The sequence below is a fragment of the Megachile rotundata genome, chromosome 3 (assembly GCF_050947335.1).
Source record: "Megachile rotundata isolate GNS110a chromosome 3, iyMegRotu1, whole genome shotgun sequence".
Lineage (NCBI taxonomy): Eukaryota > Metazoa > Arthropoda > Insecta > Hymenoptera > Megachilidae > Megachile > Megachile rotundata.
This window is the reverse complement of record NC_134985.1, coordinates 20,668,366-20,690,960: the sequence shown is the minus strand read 5'-3', so window position 1 is coordinate 20,690,960 and position 22,595 is coordinate 20,668,366. Positions and strand designations below refer to the sequence as shown.

Here is a 22,595-nt window from a genome sequence, read left to right as displayed (position 1 = left end):
CACAACCTTACCCAAACCTCAAATCCTTCAACCACATACATCTCACCATGAGAAAAGAAATAAAATTATGAAAGAATTTCCAGGAGGATTAAAATGAAACAATTGACATAGACGTCAAGGGACCTGACTCCCCAGATAAAGAACCCAATTCAAAATGGTAGAGATGATCAAATTGAAAGTTGGCAGCAGCATCATAAGCAGCGTGGAACTGGTCCGTAGTGTTAATAGCGATGAATAAAAAAAATGAACGGATAAAAAAGGAGCGTGGATGATAGAGGGAGCACGGTTCGAAGGGACCAGACGAAGCGGTGCAGTCGCAACAGCGACACAAAAGATGCAGAGATGGTGGTGGCAGGATGGGGGACAACGAACAATTCAGGGTCCTCGTAACCGGTTCTATATAAAAGCACTGGCTACGTCAACGGGAGGAGACACTCTCTGCGAGTAATCGGGCCGGTGATGACCAAACCGTAAGGTCATCGTATTGCGACACCCAACTATCGATCTTTTAGCGAAAATCGCGAATCGGTTCGTCTCTCGACAGTTAACAAAGGAACCATTGTGTTTAGCATCTTTCGAAAACCACCATTTGATTCAACCTGAAAAATCTGAAAAACCGGTTGTGCTTCGTTGCAATTTGCTTCGATATCGAAGAGGATAACGGGATAGGTGATATGAAAGAAAACACGTGCGTCGTAAAGTTGAGATCAGTGGAAGAAAGCTGAGACCGCAGAATCGATCGGTAAAGGTGGTCAAGGAGGATCGGAGAGATTCATTAGAGTGATTGGTGATCGCTGTTCGATTCCGAGGCGAAGTTTTCGAGGAAAAAAGACGAGAACGAATTGGACTTAGGCCGAGCAGAAACGAGAGTGCTCGTTAGAAAGGTGCGCATGAACCAGTGAAAGTTGGCCGGTCGCTGAATTCAGGTGTTTCGAGGATAGTGTACGCCGTTGTTAAAACCGATACCCTGGAACGGTGCCATTTTTCTCGACACTGTTGGATCTCCGTCGTACAGCCAGGAAGCGAAGTCGAAGGCGACACGCTTGCTGAAGAAGGACACGTACGTCAGAAACCGCTTTTGAGGTGAGTGAACGAAACCTGCTGCATGCGTGTCGTCACGAAAGCATCCTTGTCTCAGATTGCTCTATCACGATTGCCCCAGCGTTTGCTACTAAAGGAAATGGCGGAATTTGCACTGTTAAGTGCTTTGGTTATCTACTTTTTAATCAGTTTCACAACTTTGTTTCTTTTATAGAATTATTTAAGAAACGTTTAGGAAACGAGAATTTATGGGAACTTTATCGTTTAGGGACAATCGTTACCTTGCGTTATATTGCAGTATACATCAAGTGTTATACAACTTATATTGCCATATGCACACAAGTTATAATAAGAATTATAACAAGTTATAATAAGTTAATAAAAATGTTGTGTTAGAATTAGCGCGCGTTATATAGCCACGTGTAGAAACCACAGCGCGTTATATCACCACGTGATCACCACAAGTAGAAATCACAATGCGTTACAATTATCATGCGTTATATTGCCACGCGTTGAAATCACTATCCGTTAGAATCATTATTTCGCAAAATTATCGTTACGCCACATCTATAATGAAATTACTTCGATTTCGAAACGGAATCGAAATAGAAAAATCAGAAACCGAGAATTTCTAACTGATCGATTATAGCGGAAGGCGGTGGAAAATCATTTGGCATTTTAAACAGTGTAGCTATTATCAACCTAATTAATTTTCAATGAAATGATACTTGTGATTGTTCGCCATTTATATCAACATAGTATGTTCTTTTTTAACATTAAAATTACTAGAAATGACTCTTAAAAATTTTTCATTTTAACTTACAAAATTTATTAACACAATTTTTTTAGAATCTTTGCTAATCTTCGTGAAGGTATAGAATTAATGTGCATATTAATTTATGTTTTATCATTCGTCTATTTATATTTTAGCTACATTTTTAATTTGAGAGTAAGTGCATACACAATATGTAATTGCACACCGGTAGGTTTAGTGTTAATTTACACTAACATTATTTCTATTAGAAATAATAGAATAATTTCTTAGTATAAATTTTCGAGAGCGAGCAATTTAACAATTCTTTCTGTTGTATGAATAAGCTTAAGTGGCAGTTGATCGAGTATTTTTCTTCCCCTTTCAATGTAATCTCAGCGCGTCGTTTAATTGGAGCGAACATAAATCGGACCCTCCGCTATCAACGTTATCGTATTAAACATTCTACTGGAAGCTCGCATCGTCGATTACTATTTCATCGAGCGTCCAAGATTTCCATGAACAAATGCTTTTGAAATCTACCTAGTTTAACGACACGATAACCCTAAGGCTTCAATTATAAATTCCACTGGTATAATACAGAACAGTTTCATTATCCTTGTAACAGTTATGTAAATTAATCGATACTATGTTTGCATTTTGACGCACTTACAGCAGTCTCCGTTTCGCAGTTGACTTCCATCGACAAACTTTTATTACCTCGTGCTCCGCGTAATCGATGAACTTTCTTTCGTTAGAGACATTAACCCTTTTTCGATCGGAGTTTACTGAACTCGATGGTCGCCAAAATATGCATCAATACATTTGAAGTTTCAGAAGTTCAATTTGGATTTGAATTTATTTGAATTGAATTTGGATTTGAATTTATTTGAGTTGAATTTGAGTTTGAATTTATTTGAATTGAATTTGGGTTTGAATTTATTTAAATTGAATTTGGGTTTGAATTTATTTAAATTGAATTTAGGTTTGAATTTATTTGAATTGAATTTGGATTTGAATTTATTTAAATTGAATTTGGGTTTGAATTTATTTGAATTGAATTTGGATTTGAATTTATTTGAGTTGAATTTGAGTTTGAATTTATTTGAATTGAATTTGGGTTTGATTTTATTTGAATTGAAATTGGGTTTGAATTTATTTAAATTGAATTTAGGTTTGAATTTATTTGAATTGAATTTGGGTTTGAATTTATTTGAATTGAATTTAGAGTTGAATTTATTTGAATTAAATTTGGATATGAATTTATTCGAATTAAATTTGGATTTCAATTTATTCGAATCAAATTTGGATTTGAGTTTATTTGAATTAAATTTGCATTTCAATTTATTCGAATTAAATTTGGATTTTGTATTAAAAAATTAATGACGAGTTGAATATAAATAATGAAATCGATGAAGTTGAATGTAATGAAGAAGATCAGCAGTGTGGAAAGAGGTTTGGTTAGGAAAATTTATACGAGATTGCGCACTCGAAACAATACGTTTACGTATTTCGATATACGGTCCCTACCGAATTAATTGAACAGCCCCGTGCCTTTCGTACGTCACGCTTTCTATTCCTCGTGGAAAATTTTCAAGACACGAAAGGGAGATGGAAGAGGCAGAGAAGGGTGAAATTCGTGTTCAGTGAAAGGAATGCTTGATACGGTGTTCACCGTCGCAACTACCGATTGTATATTAACTGTTTTGAAAGATATTTTTAAAAGAAACAAGAGAGCATTTCTGTACAAACATTTATTTGAATGAAAATATCAGAAATGACGGAATAAAGGTTCTTTGTTTCAACAATTTCCTATAAAATTTTATAGGAAAGTTTCATTCTTTTTATCTTCGTTGGTCATGCAACTTTCATGATCAAACTAATAAACATTCTAACAGTGCCAGACAATTATTTAAGCTAACAGTTAGTAAAAAAATAAAAGAAAATAAGAAATGAAAGAAGGTAATGGAAGAGACAAACGTGGAAGTTAAAGCATTGAACGCCCCAACGAAAGAAAAAGGTTGGTGCAATCCAATCGTTCTAATTCCATTCGCACCCGTATTTAGAAGAAAGAACGCGCTAAATTCCCCTGGATGTTGTTCGTATTTGCTGTATAACTCCTAGCATGTTCTTTTCCATAGAAATCGCCATCAATCTTTCGCGTTAATTGAAGAGACTGAAAGTTATTCGCCGATGGCGCGAGCCGTTTGGGATTTCAAATCCCATGTCGCTCTCGGGAAATCTCGAGTCGTTCTGAACTTCGTTACGATCGATTAATACCGTTTCTTTCCACCATAATTTCTACTTCGAATTAAGGTGTTTCAGAAATATTTCTGAACTGAAACATTGATGTTCGAAATTGACAAATAAAATTGTAGAGTCTTTCTGAACTAAAACATTGATGTTCGAAATCAACAGATAAAATTCTCGAGTCTTTCTGAACTTCGTTACGATCAATTAAAATGTATTAAAATGTTTCAAAAATATTACTGAGCTAAAGCATTGATGTTCGAAATCGACAGATAAAATTGTCGAGTCGTTCTGAAGTAAAATATTGATGTTCGAAATCGACAGATAAAATTGTCGAGTCTTTCTGAACTAAAACACTGATGTTCGAAATCAACAGATAAAATTCTCGAGTCCTTCTGAACTTCGTTACGATTGATTAAAATGTATTAAGGCGTCTCAGAAATATTTCTGAGCTAAAGCATTGATGTTCGAAATCGACAGATAAAATTGTAGAGTCGTTCTGAACTAAAACATTGATGTTCGAAATCAACAGATAAAATTGTCGAGTCAGTCTGAACTTCGTTACGATCGATTAAAACGTATCAAGGTGTCTCAGAAATATTTCTGAATTAAAACATTGATGTTCGAAATCGACAAATAAAATTGTCGAGTCTTTTTGAACTTCGTTACGATTAATTAAAATGTTTTAAGGTGTTTCAGAAATATTTCTGAACTAAAACATTGACGTTCGAAATCGACAGATAAAATTGTCGAATCGTTCTGAACTAAAACATTGATGCTCGAAATCAACAGATAAAATTGTAGAATCGTTCTGAACTAAAACATTTATGTTCGAAGTCGACAGATAAAATTCTCGAGATAAATGTATTAAGGCGTCTCAGAAATATTTCTGCACTAAAACATTGATGTTCAAAATCAACAGATAAAATTTTGAATCGCTAATTGTTCAATTTAGAAAAACCGAAGTACCAACGAAAATAAATGACGCGCACCAAGATAATAATGGGTATAACTTAATTAAAATAGCGAAATGAACCGTGACGAGATAAAGACTAAAAAATTTCAACCCACAGATGGGAACGATCCTGCAGCAGTCGGTGTTAAAAGGCCGACAGACCAATGGCAGCAAGGAGAAGGATTTGCTTCATAAATTATTCAAAGAGTCGGCAGAGAATAATTCCAGTCAGCCGGCAATCTACTACGAAGGTACTGTCATTGATGCTATTTTTTTCAAAATACAAAGGAATAAAAAACAACACGCAAGAATGTCTAGAACGGTAAAAAATCGATATCGAGGTGCGCGCGATATGCACGTGATCGATATCCTCCAGCCACGCGTTTCCCGTCGTCTAACATTTCCATCGTTTTTCTTTGTTTCCAGACGACGATGGAAAGGTGTACGCGATCTCTTACCAGGAATTGCACCTGCTGACCAATCGGCTGGCCAGGGTTTTGCAGAAATGCGAGAAACCGGAGAACACCGCGGCGTCGTTCGTTGGAGTCTGTATGAAACCCTCTCATCGTCTGCCCACCGTACTGCTGGCGATAATTAAAGCTGGGATGGCGTATCTGCCTCTGGACGTAGAGTTCCCCATGTCTAGGATGAAACACGTTCTGCAGGAAGCTAAACCTTTCGTCGTACTTGTCGAGGAACACGGTAAAACCACGCTTCTTCTTTTTCCCGCTTTCGCACTTTCCTCTTGTTAGTTCCTTCGCACTTCCCTTTCTGACGTTTACTCTGCTATTTTTCTCGCGTTCACCTTCCACTTCACGTTTGCATTTTCCATCCAATACCTTCTCACTTTTCTATTTTTCCATTTTTCTGTTTTGGGACTTTTCTGTATTTCTCTTAGTTTCTTCACATTTTCGCTCACCATTTTCGACTTATCACCTGTTCGCTATAATCGACCTTACATTTTCCTCTATTATTATAATGTTATTAGAAACCGGTTTCCCGGTCAATAACCATTGTCGATTACACGTTACCGTGTAACTGAAATTATGAAATACTTCGCAGAAATGACTGCGATCTTTCTATAACCAACAATGGCTCAGATTTCTGGAGTCATGGGAGTCGCATTCTTTGTGAGGATCAGACACGCAAATCCTCCTTCTGTCCTTCTTCTTATTTATTTCTTCGTGGTTCTTATAAAACCTGAAGTCTACACCAAGTTCAATGTTGTATATCCAATAAAGATTATCAACGAAATAATATTTATATTCCAAACTTCTATTAAATTTGCATTAAATTGTGTTTGATAAGATGTGTGGTTTGATGATTTGTGTTAGAGTAACACTGAAACTACCAAACCAGTTAAATGACCGCTCCACAAGTTTCTTATCAGGTACACATTTTCTTAAAATTCATTCCTTGAAATCAGAATTGATTTTCATTAAGATAAAAAATAAATATGTGCACTAATTTATGCTTTATTTGTTTAATCATTTTTTAACTTCATTTTTAGTTTCAAGTTAAGTACACATTTTGTTAAAATAGTTTCCTTCAAATCATCACTGGTTTTCATTAAGATAAACAATAAATGTGTGCACTAATTTATGCTTTATTTGTTTATTCATTTTTTAACTTCATTTTTAGTTTCAAGTTAAATACACATTTTGTTAAAATACATTCCTTCAAATCAGAATTGATTTTCATTAAGATAAAGAATAAATATGTGCACTAATTTATGCTTCATTTGTTTATTCATTTTTTAGCTTCATTTTTAATTTCAAGTTAAATACACATTTTGTTAAAATAGTTTCCTTCAAATCATCACTGGTTTTCATTAAGATAAACAATAAATATGTGCACTAATTTATGCTTTATTTGTTTATTCATTTTTTAACTTCATTTTTAGTTTCAAGTTAAGTACACATTTTGTTAAAATAGTTTCCTTCAAATCATCACTGGTTTTCATTAAGATAAACAATAAATGTGTGCACTAATTTATGCTTTATTTGTTTATTCATTTTTTAACTTCATTTTTAATTTCAAGTTAAGTACACATTATATGCCGATAGATTTAATGTTAAACTTTTACTGCCACAATAGAGAGATAAAGAAAAAATAATTTCCAATTCCTTTATCAATCCTGCTTGAATGAAAAAAAAAACGATTTTTCCTTCGATAAACGGAAGGACCTTGCCGATCGATACGGTTCGATCAGAACCGATTAAGATTGACTGTTCATTGACAAACTCGTAAATCGCCGGTGGTATACGATGTCATTAATCGAGGGACGTATTGAAATTCTGGAGGCAATTACAGTCAAATGAATCAGCCAGATCGGAAGCGAACGTTTGTCCTCAAAATCCTTTCGTTTCGGTCTTTCAGCCGATCTATCGATGTACGAGGGAACGAATACTATCACGTATGAGCAGCTGTTGGAACTAGCGAGACACGAGGAGGAGCAAGATTTGGAGATCGAGGAGGACCCTGAAAGAATCGCTATCGTTCTCTATACTTCCGGTAGCACTGGAACTCCTAAAGGTATACTTTCAGTTTGGGATTTTTGGAATTTTGGAATTTGGAGGCAGGGGTTTGGGGATTTGGAGGTTTAGGTATTTAGGGAGATGAGAAATGGGGAATTAGGGGATTTGGGGATTTGGGAATTTGGGAATTTAGGGATTTGGGGATTTGAGAGATTGGAAATTTGGAGACTTGGGAATTTGAGAAATTGGAAATTTGGAGATTTGGCAAATTGAGGATTTGGGGATTTCGGGATTCGGGGATTTGAGAGATTGGAAATTTGAGAGGTTGAAAATTTGAGAGATTGGAAATTTGGGAGATTGGAAATTTGGGAGATTGGAGATTTGAAAGATTGGAACCTTGAGAGATTGGAACTTTGAGAGTTTGGAACCTTGAGAGATTGGAACCTTGAGAGTTTGGAACCTTGAGAGATTGGAAATTTGAGAGAGTGGAAATTTGAGAGAGTGGAAATTTGAGAGATTGGGAATTTGAGAGAGTGGAAATTTGAGAGAGTGGAAATTTGAGAGATTGGGAATTTGAGAGAGTGGAAATTTGAGAGATTGGAAATTTGAGAGAGTGGAACCTTGAGAGTTTGGAACCTTGAGAGTTTGGAACCTTGAGAGTTTGGAACCTTGAGAGTTTGGAACCTTGAGAGATTGGAAATTTGAGAGAGTGGAAATTTGAGAGAGTGGAAATTTGAGAGAGTGGAAATTTGAGAGATTGGGAATTTGAGAGAGTGGAAATTTGAGAGATTGGAAATTTGAGAGAGTGGAACCTTGAGAGTTTGGAACCTTGAGAGATTGGAAATTTGAGAGAGTGGAAATTTGAGAGAGTGGAAATTTGAGAGAGTGGAAATTTGAGAGAGTGGAAATTTGAGAGATTGGGAATTTGAGAGAGTGGAAATTTGAGAGATTGGAAATTTGAGAGAGTGGAACCTTGAGAGTTTGGAACCTTGAGAGATTGGAACCTTGAGAGTTTGGAACCTTGAGAGATTGGAAATTTGAGAGAGTGGAAATTTGAGAAATTGGGAATTTGGAGATTTGGGAAATTGAGGATTTCGGAATTTAGGAATTTGAGGATTTGAGAGACTAGGAATTTGGAGATTTAGGAATGTGAGGATTTGAGTAATTCGAAATTTGGAAACATAGGAATTTGGGGATTTGGGAAACGTGGAACTCGAAAATTCAGGTCTTGAGAAACAAGAAATTTGAAGATACGGGTTTTGACAATTTGGGGCCATAGAAATGTAAGAACGTATGCATTTGGACATTTAGAAATTTCATTATTTAAATACTTAGAGACTTAAAAATGTGATGAGTTAGGAATTCAAGGATTTTAATATTAGGTATGCATGCACTGTAATCTACGATAGATGAAGATATACAACAATTTACTAATCCATGAGCCTAAGAATCTATGTATCAGAACCTACAAAAATTTGATAATTAATAAACCAAAAAATTTGAGAAGCTATTTACAAATGTAAGAAATAAAGAACTCTGAAATTTAACTTAAAAATCAAAGATTTACGAGAGATCAGAAATTCCTAAATGAACACGTAAGGTTTCTATTGAATTTGTACGTCCATTAACGGTATAAAACATGCGGTTTCGTATAACACAACCGACTGAGCAGCTACTGTTACACGCAAGCAATGTCGCAAGCTAATAGCTCGATTACAGTTTATAATTACCACGCGCCACGTTATTGTTCTGCTCCACAGGAGTGCTTTTGCCACACGCGACCATACTGAACCGTTTGCGATGGCAATGGAGAGAGCTGCCTTACGGATCCGACGAGCAGCGTTGCGTCTTCAAGACGTCTTTGACTTTCGTCGACAGTGTGTCCGAAATTTGGGGACCCTTGTTACAGGGACGTACCTTGATGGTCGTTGCTAAACACGTCACGAGAGACCCGGAGAAATTTGTGCAATTATTGGAGAAACACGAGGTGAGGTGCTAAATAACTGTTCAAATTTTTTGGGAATAAAATATGACTTAGTGGAGATAGTTTGTTTTGTAAGAAGTTAGTTTATGTTTCATATGAATATTTTATTGCAGATTCAACGATTGGTGCTGGTACCGTCTTTGTTGCAATCGATGCTGATGTACCTGAGTCTACGTGTAAGTATCGATTGCTGCAATATAAAAATGTATCCTGTAAATTTATCTTGTATGGTAACATTTACAGATTTTAAATTGGACTTGATATATTTGTTGCAAAACGTCAATGATTGAGTGAAACTCTTTTCAATTATACTCCACTAAATCTTGCTAGTTCTACATTTTACCTATTGAATTTCTATCTTAAATTGGTCTATCATAAATTTCTAATTAATTGTTATCAAATACTAGCTTGAACTGAATATACAAATTTTGAGTCAGCCATCTTGAATTACAGAAACACCAACAGTAATTGTATAAAATGCAAGGTGTTTCAGAAATGTTCCACGCAACACAAAAATCACATACTTCATATTATAAAAAAAAAACAAGAACCAATCTCCATTTTGCTATCAAAAGCTGCATTGTCATTTACCTATCAAACTTCCATTTAAACATTGCTCCTCAACTTCCGCTGCATCCGCGATTCAAACATGGCGCTCAGAAGTTGCTCAAACACATAATCGCTCAAATTTTACAAAGGAAGTGTTACTTACAAAAATGATACACAACTTCTCGATCAGTTTCGCAACAAAAAATCTATAATACAACTGCAATAGTGAACGCATGTTGTTAAAAAAGGTTAGATAAATCTAATCGTCAATCCAGATCTCTAAGTACGTATATTGTTACATTCAGAACAAGGACAACATACTCCGTTCACTCAGACTTTGGGTATGTTCCGGTGAAACGTTGCCAGTCTCGTTGGCGGACGAATTTTTCACCACATTTGCAAACGACGATAATAAAATTCTGGCGAACTTTTACGGGAGCACGGAAATCATGGGAGACGTCACCTATCATCTTATAAACGACCCGAACCAGCTGCAATCCGTCGACAAAGTGCCCATTGGTAAAGGAAGCTTTTTGAAGTGGTTTTATGTGGTTTTTATTCGTGTTAGGAATTTTGTTGTGGAAATTTGGGGGTTTGGGGTTTGGGGAGTTGGGGGTTTGGGGATTTGGGGATTTGGAGATTTGGGGTTTGGAGAGTTGGGGATTTGGGGGTTTGGAAATTTGGGGATTTGAGAAATTGGGAATTTGGGGATTTGAGAAATTGGGAATTTCGAGATTTGGGAAATTGAGGATTTGGGGATTTGAGAGATTGGGAATTTGGAGATTTGGGAATTTGAGAAATTGGGAATTTGGAGATTTGGAGATTTGAGAAATTCGGAATTTGAGAAATTGGGAATTTGAGAAATTGGGAATTTGGAGATTTGGGGATTTGAGAAATTCGGAATTTCGAGATTTGGGGATTTGAGAAATTGGGAATTTGGAGATTTGGGGATTTGAGAAATTGGGAATTTCGAGATTTGGGAAATTGAGGATTTGGGGATTTGAGAGATTGGGAATTTGGAGATTTGGGAATTTGAGAAATTGGGAATTTGAAGATTTGGGGATTTGAGAAATTGGGAATTTGGAGATTTGGGGATTTGAGAAATTGGGAATTTCGAGATTATGGGGATTTGGGAATTTGGGGATTTGAGAAATTGGAAATTTGAGAAATTGGGAATTTCGAGATTATGGGGATTTGGGAATTTGGGGATTTGAGAAATTGGAAATTTGAGAAATTGGGAATTTCGAGATTTGGGAAATTGAGGATTTGGGGATTTGAGAGATTGGGAATTTGGAGATTTGGGAATTTGAGAAATTGGGAATTTGGAGATTTGGGGATTTGAGAAATTGGGAATTTCGAGATTTGGGGATTTGAGAAATTGGGAATTCGGAGATTTGGAGATTTGAGAAATTGGGAATTTCGAGATTATGGGAATTTGGAAATTTCGAGATTTAGAGATTTCGAGATTTGAAGATTTGAGGATTTGGAGATTTGGAGATTTGAGGATTTAGGAATTTGGAAATTTAGGGATTTGGGGATTTGGGGATTTGGGGATTTGGAGATTTAGGTATTTAGGCATTTGGAAATTCTAGAAGTGGGGAATTTAGAGATTCAGGGACTTGAAAATTTGGGGACTTAGATACTTAGAAATATATGCATTTGGAAATTTAAGGATTTGGAGATTTATCTATTTAAACATTTAGGAATTCGAGAAGTGGGGAATTTAGAGATTCAAAGACTTGAGAATTTGGGGACTTAGATACTTAGGAACATATGCATTTGGAAATTTGAAGATTTAAAGATCCAAAAATATAAGAACTTAAAGGGTTAGAAATTGAAGAGTTTAAAGATTTGAGAAGTTGAAGATCTGAAAATTCATACATTTGAATATTGAAAATTCTCGCAGGAAAACCGCTGGACAACTGCATAATCTACATCGTGAACAAAGAAATGCGCCTGGTTCCGCAAGGGGAAGTTGGCGAATTAATAGTGGCAGGAAGGAACCTCGCTGCAGGATACATTCGAGACAATGATTCCCACAAGTTTCAAGATAACCCGCACGCTATCGATCCAGGTACATTCTTTGTCGTTAACAATTCTTTCAACGTCACAATTATCACAATTTATTTATCATTACTCATCGCATAATTAGACAAATAGTTGCACTAAACAAAAAACGATAAAAGGATCGACAACGTCTGTTATAAATCATTGAGCATTGTGTAACACACGGATCTCGTTCTTTTTTAAAACATTTCATTAATATAATCTATAGTTGTATACGCTTATACGTTTAGCTTGAATAATACCACTCTAACGAGTTGAAAGTCTGCGTCCAATCATTTAGACAGAGACAGATATCCGGTTTTCAATTTATCTGCTATCTGTTTTATTTTTAATTTTCGATAAATTAGATTGGAAACGAAGGTGTTTGAAAAATTGTAGCTGTATGAATAATGGAAATATTCCAAGGTTCCATTGTACAAGTTCTACACTTGCACATATTTCATACTTTCATTAATATAAACATTTTCGTTAATATAAACATTTTCATTAATATAAACATTTTCACTAATACAAACATTTTCATTAATACAAACTTTTTCGTTAATATAAACATTTTCGTTAATATAAACATTTTCATTAATATAAACATTTTCGTTAATACAAACATTTTCATTAATACAAACATTTTCATTTCATTATTCAAATATTTGCAGAGTACTCGAGGATATATTGCACCGGGGACTACGCCAAGATATCAAAAGGGACAGTGATATACGAAGGCCGAATGGATTCGCAGATCAAAGTCAGAGGCCACCGCGTGGACCTCACGGAAGTTGAGAACGCTGTGTCCAAAGTTCCAGGAGTCGACAAAGTGGTGGTTCTCTGTTACAAACCCGGAGAACTGTCGCAGACACTGATCGCTTTCGTAACCGTCACCGGGTGCACGTGCGACCAGAAAATCGAGGAGATCCTCCAAACTACCTTGCCACCCTACATGCTTCCGCGAATCATCGTAATGGATAATATACCGCTTTTAACGAACGGGAAGACCGATCGTCAGGCCTTGCTGAAGCACTACGAGTCTACCAGCCTTAATAACGGTACGGTATGAACATTTTATCGATTAAGGTGTGATGCGATGCAGGTAATCGCGAGTGAAATTTTGGAACTTTGGAATTTTAGAGGAATTTTAGAGGAATTTTAGAGATTAATGGAAGACGCGTTTATCAGCTATTTATTTCTGTTTACAGAAAATGAGCAATTCATGAACTGCGATTATACGGGTGTGCGCGAGGAGGACCTGGCAAAAGCGAGAGTCCTGTTTCCGACGGTGGCGTCTGTAATAGGAGGAGGTCGTTCAAATGTCACGCCCGATGCAAATTTCTACGAGCTAGGCGGCAACTCGTTGAACTCCATTTACACGGTGACAAAGCTGAGGGATCAGGGCTACGAGATAGGCATTACGGAATTCATCACGGCGAAGAATCTGGCCGAGGTACTCAGCCGGATGAGGATCAGCACGGACGACGTTCCTCTAGAGAATAACATCAACGAAGACGAGCATATTTTTGAAATGCTCAACGACTCTCATAAAAACGATGCGATAGAGTACGTACAATATTTCTTAAACAAGCATCTTGTTGTTCGTATACCGTCAAAAATAAATTCCATTGCAAATTTACAAGGAGATACTACGAACAAGATGATTCAATTTTGCAGAATTATTACGGAAAGCTTCTACAGCAAAGCGGATTTAGAGCAGTGGCTGATGCCGGGTATAACAAAAGACGACTACCGGGTAATGATGGAGATCATGTGGGAGCCTCTTGTGGAGAAGAATTTGAGTTTCGTAGTGAAATCGGCTCGAGACGGCAGAACGATCGGTGTAGGCTTGAATTTCGATCTGTGGGACGAGCCTGAGCTGATACTCGACTCGAAGTTGATGATTGTCTTCGAGTTTCTCGAATACTTGGAAGCGCCGATCAGGGAACGAAAATTACCTAAAGGAAAGGGTCAAATTATTCACAATTTCATGATGACGACGAGCGGTGATCTGAATCCTGCAGAGAACGTGATCATGATGAAAGTCATGGAGGAGTACTGTTTGAAATTGGCGCAGAGGAAGGAGTACGCTGGAATCTTCACCACGAACACCAGCCCGCTTACGCAGGTAGGTAGTATACATCGTTAAATATTCTCTTGGTCGAATATCGAAACAATAAATTTTGCAATTCAAGTGAAAAATTATTTTTCATATTACAACCTCGTGAAAGAACGAGCTGAGTCATTTAAAAACTATGTAGACTAATAGTGCACTATGTAAATTAATAGTGTACTATACAGACTAATAGTTTTCATATTATTAGCGTTACTGAACATTTTCTAACTTTCTAATATCTTACGATACCATACGACACGAAATAACGAGTCGAAAGTTGCGAGTAATCTAATTTGAAATTCCCGCCAAAACTATACGACGACTCCACGATGATCGCGAACAGTGGTATCAGATAAAATTCAGTGGCTGGAAGATTTACGATTTCCACTGTAACGTCATACGAATTCCAGCGGTCAACTGACCACTACGGCGTCATTTGTGCAAATATCTGGTTACACATTTTATATACCTACAAAGCAACGTCTTCTACTTTACAAATTGTTATCTCCTTTCCGTCAAATGTTATCTCTTCACCATAGTATTAATAAATAAAGGAAAATTTCATTTAATTTGCATTGTGTTTACAGCAACTAGGTACAGACGTGTTTGGGTATGAAACGATGCTTACTTACCAAGTGAACAAATACAATGCTCCAGACGGCACGAAGCCCTTTGGAGAAGCACCGGACAGTCAACTGGCAATTTGCTCGTTGAAAATGATCGCTTAACGTTGCCTAAAAGGAAACGGAAATATTAGCGTGATACGAGCGGTGGCGACAATAAAATTGATGTAAATTTAAGATAATATAGGAAGTCGAGTATTAATTTATTGTAATCGTATAATTTCGTTTGGTGCTCACACGAAATAATCAATTTACGTTTCGTGTTCGGAAAAAATCTTTATGGAGATCTCAGACAATCAAAGATACACATACTGTCAATATTTTAGAATTCTCGGTATTTATTGATGATACTGAAACACTGACAATATTGTGTTGAATATACAATGATTATCTGAACCCTCCATTATTTTCATTACTTCTTTTATATGCGCCACTTTGTTAACGTAATGACGCATATCGAAGAAACTACGAAAAATTGTAAATATTTTTGTACATAGAGATAGTACACATGTGATAATGTTGTTGTAGGCGAATATACTTTACCCAAAATTGTTATACAATGAAAATTAAAATTAGTCAATTGTAATACAAATGTAATAAAAACCTTAAATAATTTAATAAAATGCATTCTTGTATCTTTTAGCGTCCTTTCCATGTTCCTTTTCAAAGTACTATGATGGTTCGTCGTTCCTCTACCAGAGGTAGCACTTGACTGTTCACATTTGACATAACTGGACATAACCTAAAGAAATGTCAAATTTGAATCACTTATTCTAACACATGCATAAACCGCTTTAATAATTTAAATCAAAACACGATAATGTACTGTTACGTACAGTACTTCAATGGAAAACGAATATCGATGAAGTGTTGGGATATTTTAATTTGATTCGATAATTTTATGGGATACGATTTTGAAATGGCACCTCTCACGGATTTACTCTCTTGTAGCATAATTGAAAAAGATTCTAACGGTGATATATTATGGACGTGGTCTTACCCACGAGTTGCAGAATCGCAAAAAGTTGTTGTTGCAAGAAAATGTAATTTAGAACTGGAACACAATTCTCCTCAAGTGTTTGTGTTTGCGAGGCATAAACACAGTTGGTTTTACATACACTGCAGTGAGGTGTTTGATTCGGATAAATTACCAAAAGTAAGTTATACTGACTCAAAATGTACGTATTACTTGAATAATTCAAATTATATTGTAACAGGTAAAGCAGTTTGCATTAGTTCTGTTTGCTAAAGATTTCAATCCACGAAAATACGAAGTACTCTCAAGAGTCCTTAGCAAAATGTATTGCAAAACTGGAAAACCAACAGAGATTCTACAGTTATACCTATCTGTATTTACTAAAGGATCGTGTTCTACTCAAGAAAATGGAACATTTGTTTCTGATGATTTTAATAGCCATCGTTTTATAATGAACACTAATATCAGAGAAATGATTAAAACTTTTGAATTGGAAACTATTTTAATATACACGGCTCTTCTTTTAAAAAAGCGTATAATAGTTTATCATCATAGCTTAGAACAACTTCTGAAGTGGATAGGAATATTTCCTGAACTGATGAAACATCGTAAAGTGACTGATAATTTGTTTCCTTGGGTCGATTTGACTGATGATGAACTTGCAGAATTAAAGGTATATTAATCTATGCATATGCTGTAATGTTAAATTCTTAAATTTTAATTTAATTTTGCAGGGCTATTCACATTACATTGCAGGTTGCAGAAATGTATTTATTTCATCAAGAACAGAGCTATTTGATTTACTTGTAAATATTCCAGCCAGAGAAATTACAGTTGCTTCGCATGCAAAAGGTAATGAAAAATATTAAATATTCTAAATACATTCCACTTATAAATACTACCTTTCCCTAGAAAGTTTAACAATGACCAAAACCCACAAAGAAATAGCTCTATTCATGGTTCAATTGAGTGAAAATCAATCATATACAGAAGCTCAAATAATATCTGAAATCAATGACAAAACACAAGATTTATTGAACCAATTAAAGTCCTTAGCTTTAGTTCAAGGACCTGATGGAAGAAAAATGGTTTCTGCACAAACGTTGAAAGAAAAGAATTTACCGCCCGCGGTTGAAAATTTTTTAATCAATTTGGCTGTAGCCGAAAACTTATTTTTACTATAATTTATACATACTTATACATTTTTGTAAATATATTCTGCCAATTGTATATGAATAAATATGAATGTGCATTTAATTGAAACAGCTGACGCTTTATTACATATTTTCACTGCAAACGAACTTAAAAATTCAAACATATACCGAAAAGTGTACATCGGCGAGCATGGAAGGCTTCTTTGCGGAAAATAACATAGGAGAAAGAGGCCCCATCATTCATAGTGAAAGGTTATTCCTTCTAGTAACTGTCAATCTTCAAAAGAAGCCTACGTTGCACCGGAATGTACACATAAAACCACAAGTTTCAACGAAAAAATCGTTACGTTGAAAATAGACCTTTACGACATCTGGTGCCAAGCCCACTTGCTATTCTTAGCAAAATAATTACGATAAGTGTTTATCGCCCATGCAATAAAAGTAAAAACCAAATTGCATTTTTTTGTAACAATTTGACCTTCTATATCGATTCTTTTTAATGATCTACCCAGTACAAATTGATTGATTTGACTTGCTTATTACGGGAAGCCATTTTTTCGTAGTGGCCGCCTTTCATCCGGTACACGCGGTCGAGGTCCGTCGTGACAAACGTCGAGTAGTTAACAAATTGAGTCCTAAATTTTCTACGTAGATTACCCGGATTCTGCACGAGAGTGTATGGTGTGAAATTGACTGTATTCGTGCGAGAAAATGGCGCGATATGGACAGAGACCTGAAAATGCCCTAAAAAGGGCGAATGGTACGTATACTACTCCGTAACAAGATATGACATGGCCGATGGCTATTTAATCTAGGCTCTCAAAATTGTTGCCCTTTATGTACTTTTTACTGATCTATAACGTTTCATTCGATCGCGCGCTTCTCCACCATTGATCTATCGTAGACATTTCTACTTGTTGTATAACTATCAAACCGCCTATAGTCACGCCTGTCGCAATTTTGGGAATATTAATTTTACCCAACCATATGCATTCGCAATGATCTACTTAATATCAAAGTAAATGCCCTGCTGTAAACAATTATCTTTGTAAATAAAATGTAAGATTCAATCTTTTTACAAGTAGCGTATATTACGTGGATAAAAAAAATTATGACTTTAAGTAAAGTTTCCTACTGTATGTTTCTTTTTGTACAAACAAAGATTTACCTTATTTTTGTGTCAAATATCCGACAATTTCACTTTTAAAAAGTTTTTTTAAACAATACTAACATTGAGTTGACTTTCATAGTATCAGTACATATTTACTGTTATGTAAACTCTCAGTACTATTTTGTAATGCAACTTTGATATTATCAGTTAGTAGATATAGATCAGATCTTTATAGGTTAAATTGTTTGACATCTTGTAAAACATTTATGCTTCTCTTTTAACAGAATTCATCGAAGTAGGCAAACCAGCTCGAGCATTAGATACATTGCAAGAAGTCTTCCGGAATAAAAAATGGACATACAACTGGTCAGAGTCTGTATTGGAACCTATAATGTTCAAATACCTAGATCTTTGCGTAGAACTGAAGAAATCACACATAGCAAAGGAGGGCCTATTTCAGTATCGAAATATGTTCCAATCTGTAAATGTTGGAAGTTTAGAAAACGTTATTCGTGGATATTTACGTATGGCAGAAGAAAAGACAAATCAGGCACGGAAACAAAGTCAACAAGCTGTCATAGATATAGATGATTTGGATAATTTAGCTACACCTGAAAGTATTTTGTTGTCTGCAGTCAGTGGGGAAGATGCACAAGACAGAAGCGATCGTACCATTCTGACACCATGGGTGAAATTTTTATGGGAATCATACTGTCAGTGTTTGGAGTTACTCAGAACTAATGCCCATGTAGAGACGCTTTATCATGATATTGCTCGCATGGCCTTCCAGTTTTGTCTCGAGTACAATCGTAAGACTGAGTTTCGCAAGCTATGTGAAAAATTGCGTAAACATTTAGAAGAAATTTGTAAATTACCAGCCCTTGTTTCTAACGTTTCTATGAACAGAGCTGAAACGCAACAACTGAACTTGGAAACGCGTTTGAATCAACTCGATTCCGCTATTCAAATGGAGTTGTGGCAAGAAGCCTTCAAGTCCTCCGAGGACGTTCACGGTATGATGAACTTATCCAAAAAACTCCCGGTACCAAAAACCATGGCCAATTATTATCAGAAATTGGCCATGGTTTTCTGGAAAGCAGGAAATTACCTTTTCCACGCTGCCGCGTTGTTTAAGTTGCTGCAGCTCTCCCGTGAAATGAAAAAGAACATGTCCTTGGAGGAACAGCAGAGAATGGCAAATCGTGTTTTGTTGGCTACGTTATCTATTCCACTGCCATCAGCTCACCCCGAATTCGACCGTTTTATCGAAACGGACAAGAGTCCATTGGAAAAGGCTCAAAAACTCGCGACACTTTTAGGACTCACGCAACCACCCACGAGAGTTTCGTTGCTTAAAGATATCGTTCGCTTGAACATCGTCAATTTAGCATCTCCCCAATTACAAGAGTTATACTCTTGGTTAGAGGTTGAGTTCCATCCTTTGGAGTTGTGCAGTCGAGTAGATTCTGTTATCCGGACGTTACAGGCGGAGGAGAACAACCCTTTGGTTCAGTATATTCCAGCCTTGCAAGATGTAACACTGGTACGTTTGGTTCACCAGATATCACAAGTTTATCAGACCATACAATTCGCCAGACTACTGGAACTCGCCAAATTTACGACAGATTTTCACCTGGAACGTCTGTTGGTAGACTGCGTGCGTTATAACGACATGCAAATAAGGATCAATCACGGAAAGAAATGCGTGCACTTTGGGGTTGACCTATCCGAAGCCCAAAGAGAAGATCATCCTGATGGTCCTGTATTGCAAGCTATGCCTTCTGAACAAATTCGTTGTCAACTTGTAAATATGGCCACTGTACTGCATCGTGCGATTAACATCATCAATCCGAACAAAAAGAAGATGGAACGAGAGAAACTTCGTGCTGCCATGGTGAACCATTACCACGAGACCAAGATGAAAGAGCACCAGAGAATCTTAGGAAGGCACAAGATCATAGAAGAACGAAAGGAGTACATCGAACACATCAACACAGTCCGCGAGGAAGAGGAGATGCGACGACAGGAAGAATTGCAAAGGCAGCAGATGTTAGCGGAACAGAAGAGGTTGGAACAAGAAAGAGAAGAGCGGGAGAGGAAACGGCAACAGAGCGAGATCCAACAGATCAAGGATCGCCATTTGAAGGAGAAGATGCAGCAGATTTCTCAAACTAGTCACGGTCAAAAGGTGTTGAAGAAGTTAGACGAAGACGAGATCAAAAAATTAGACGCTGAACAAATAGCGGCCAGGGAAGCCGAAGAGTTGCAGAAGGAGCGCAGAGAGATGCAACAGAAATTGAAGTCGCAAGAAAAGAAGATCGATTACTTGGAACGTGCCAAGCGTTTAGAAGAAATACCGTTGCTGGAGAAAGCGGTCGAAGAAAAGATGGAGTTGGCTAAGCAGCGTTGGGAGCAACAGGAAGCTGAGCGAATCGCTGCCGCCATCGAGGAGAGACAGCAGGCTGTCGCGACTAGGGAACGTATGGCGAGAATGAAAGAGGATCACGATAGTTTCTTAGCGAAGATTCTGGCCGAACGTAAGAATATTTATTTGGAGAAATTGAAGGAGTTCGAGAAAATCCTGAACGAAGAAAGGGCTAGTAGATTGCTGAAACGTAAAATGGAGCGTAAGGCAGAACGCAAAGCGAAATGGGAGAAAGAACGCGCTGAAGCTATCGAAAGAAGACGTCAAGAAGAGCTACGCATCAAACAGGAAGAGGAGAAACGGCGACTGGAAGAAGAGAGGGCCAAGAGAGAAGAAGAAGAGAGAATAAGGCGCGCAGAAGAAGAGGCGAAGGAAGCTGAACGTTTGGCCAAGATCGAAAGACAGGCAGAAATCACTAGAGCCAGAGAAGCTGAGATCGAGCGGAAGCTGGAGGAAGAGAGACAAAGAGAAAAAGAAATGTCAGATACGTGGAGACGCGGTACCGAACCCCGCCATCGTGTCCAAGACAAACCAAGTACTTATATTAATTTCTTCATCCCTTTGCTATAGTGTTCAAACGATATTAACATATTTTTTGTTTCAATTACAGTGGAAATGTCTTGGCGTCGTCCTATGGACATAAAAGACGACGGTAACAAAGACGATTCTTCGCGCTGGAAGAGACGCGAGACTTCGGATAAATGGCGAAAGGACGACGACAAACCGAAGAAGGATACCGCTGATAGATGGAGGAGAGACGACTATGACAACAAAGACGATACAAGAGACAGAGATAGGGATAGAATAGATAAAGATCGTGGAATGGATGGACGTTCGGTAAATGTACAGAACAATGATTTAAATAATTTTTTAAAATTAAGTATCAAATATATATTTTGATAACATGTTTATTTGTACACAGATGCGTGACGTTTTACGCGATTCAACGTCGGACGGCTCTCGCGGTAGTCGTGGCAGGATGCCTGATCGTAGAACTCATCGTCGCGAAGACACTATGCGTAACAGCGGTGCTCAAAACTGGCGCGACAAAACCGATACAATACAAAATTCTCCTAGGGATCTACCAAGACGCGATGATAAGTAAGTACATCTTCGCATCTTATTAACTAGTAACTTATTATCTTATTACTAGTCGGTAATAGTAAAGTTCTGCTAACCTTGGAAATATGTGCATTTTAACGTGTTATAATGATGGGGGCGCCACTGGCGATATAGCGGGATTGTATCGTGTTTATTGAGCATAAACGTGGTTTTTCCTTAATGTGTTTTGTTTTACGGTGTTTGGCCTTTTAACGATAATTGTTGATATCAAGAATGTTGGAAATTGGTAAGGTTATTGAAAGATATATTTGACATTGTAGACGAGACGAACTGAAAGAAGATAGACTTCCACCGAAACAGGAGGAAAGAAGACGACCTCCAGAGGATGATGGTTGGTCGCAGGTGAGTCGGCGTTAACATAGGACTGGAAAGTTACCAATAGAGGCAATGTTTATTATCCTTCGAGAACTGTGCATAATATGCAGTTAGACTTTTGCCTGGAACTATCGATGGGCCCAACTCTACTGTTTTGTGCACCGTTTCATTTTTCTCCGATATACTCATACAACAGATCAATGATACAGCACAAAGACGGTGGGTCGTAGCCAATTCACACGTATCATACAAAGGAAATAAAATAATCGGAATGTAATGTTACAACCGGAAACGACAACATTCAGTTTTTATGATTTTTCTATGGTATTCAACGATTTTCTAAATCAATCACGCTGCGTTACATTTATTGAATTTGTAAATAAAACGAAGAAAAACCGCTCTGACATTATGTATATTTACGAATTATTGTATCGCATTTCATGTCAAATATGAATCAATGTACAGAGCAGAAGAGATGGTGAAACGAGTGCGAGTGTCAACGAATTGGTTAGGTCTTCTAACGGCAGAGGTTAATGGTCTCAAAACGTAAATAAAGGTCTCTTGTATCCTAATACTTATGTTACTTTTTTTTTACGAACGGACTGTGTGCCGTGTAATACACCTTTTCCTGGAACGAGTAAAGAAGAGCCACGATGAAAGATCAATATTCTTCCACATTCATAAACACACACACACA

At 36.9% G+C, this 22,595-nt stretch overlaps 4 protein-coding genes across 7 annotated transcripts in view; 3 read left to right on the top strand and 1 right to left on the bottom strand.

Moving 5' to 3' along the window:
- Window positions 1-14,912, bottom strand: part of ETHR (ecdysis triggering hormone receptor) — a 106,137-nt gene extending 91,225 nt beyond the window's left edge. The window contains exon 1 of one of the 3 annotated variants that reach the window (XM_012292928.2): window positions 14,805-14,912. The gene's annotated coding sequence lies outside the window, so the exon portion shown is untranslated. The remainder of the gene's footprint in view (window positions 1-14,804) is intronic. The other 2 variants (XM_076530250.1, XM_012292925.2) reach the window with 2 other exon arrangements.
- e (nonribosomal peptide synthetase ebony) lies at window positions 398-15,418 on the top strand. The gene is made up of 12 exons (XM_003706576.3): window positions 398-1,083; window positions 5,116-5,248; window positions 5,424-5,699; window positions 7,377-7,532; window positions 9,235-9,461; window positions 9,572-9,634; window positions 10,313-10,526; window positions 11,914-12,081; window positions 12,728-13,114; window positions 13,265-13,622; window positions 13,734-14,184; window positions 14,760-15,418. Exons 2-12 carry the CDS (start codon window positions 5,116-5,118, stop codon window positions 14,898-14,900), a joined length of 2,574 nt encoding a protein of 857 aa, XP_003706624.1. The 5' UTR covers window positions 398-1,083; the 3' UTR covers window positions 14,901-15,418.
- A 92-nt stretch (window positions 15,419-15,510) lies between these two features.
- On the top strand, window positions 15,511-17,034 carry LOC100876327 (DENN domain-containing protein 10). Its single transcript, XM_003706551.3, has 4 exons — window positions 15,511-15,951; window positions 16,013-16,444; window positions 16,506-16,623; window positions 16,684-17,034. The coding sequence occupies exons 1-4, from the start codon at window positions 15,697-15,699 to the stop codon at window positions 16,953-16,955; spliced, it is 1,077 nt and encodes a 358-aa protein (XP_003706599.1). The 5' UTR covers window positions 15,511-15,696; the 3' UTR covers window positions 16,956-17,034.
- Window positions 17,035-17,473: 439 nt separating this feature from the next.
- eIF3a (eukaryotic translation initiation factor 3 subunit A) lies at window positions 17,474-22,470 on the top strand. Of its 2 annotated transcripts, none has more exons than XM_003706552.3 (5): window positions 17,474-17,685; window positions 18,321-20,996; window positions 21,072-21,298; window positions 21,384-21,562; window positions 21,844-22,470. In XM_003706552.3, the coding sequence occupies exons 1-5, from the start codon at window positions 17,637-17,639 to the stop codon at window positions 21,938-21,940; spliced, it is 3,228 nt and encodes a 1,075-aa protein (XP_003706600.1). In that variant the 5' UTR covers window positions 17,474-17,636; the 3' UTR covers window positions 21,941-22,470. The 2 variants fall into 2 exon arrangements, with proteins under 2 accessions (XP_003706600.1, XP_012148313.1); XM_012292923.2 differs by having other exon boundaries at window positions 21,072-21,304.
- The last annotated feature ends 125 nt before the right edge of the window (window positions 22,471-22,595 follow it).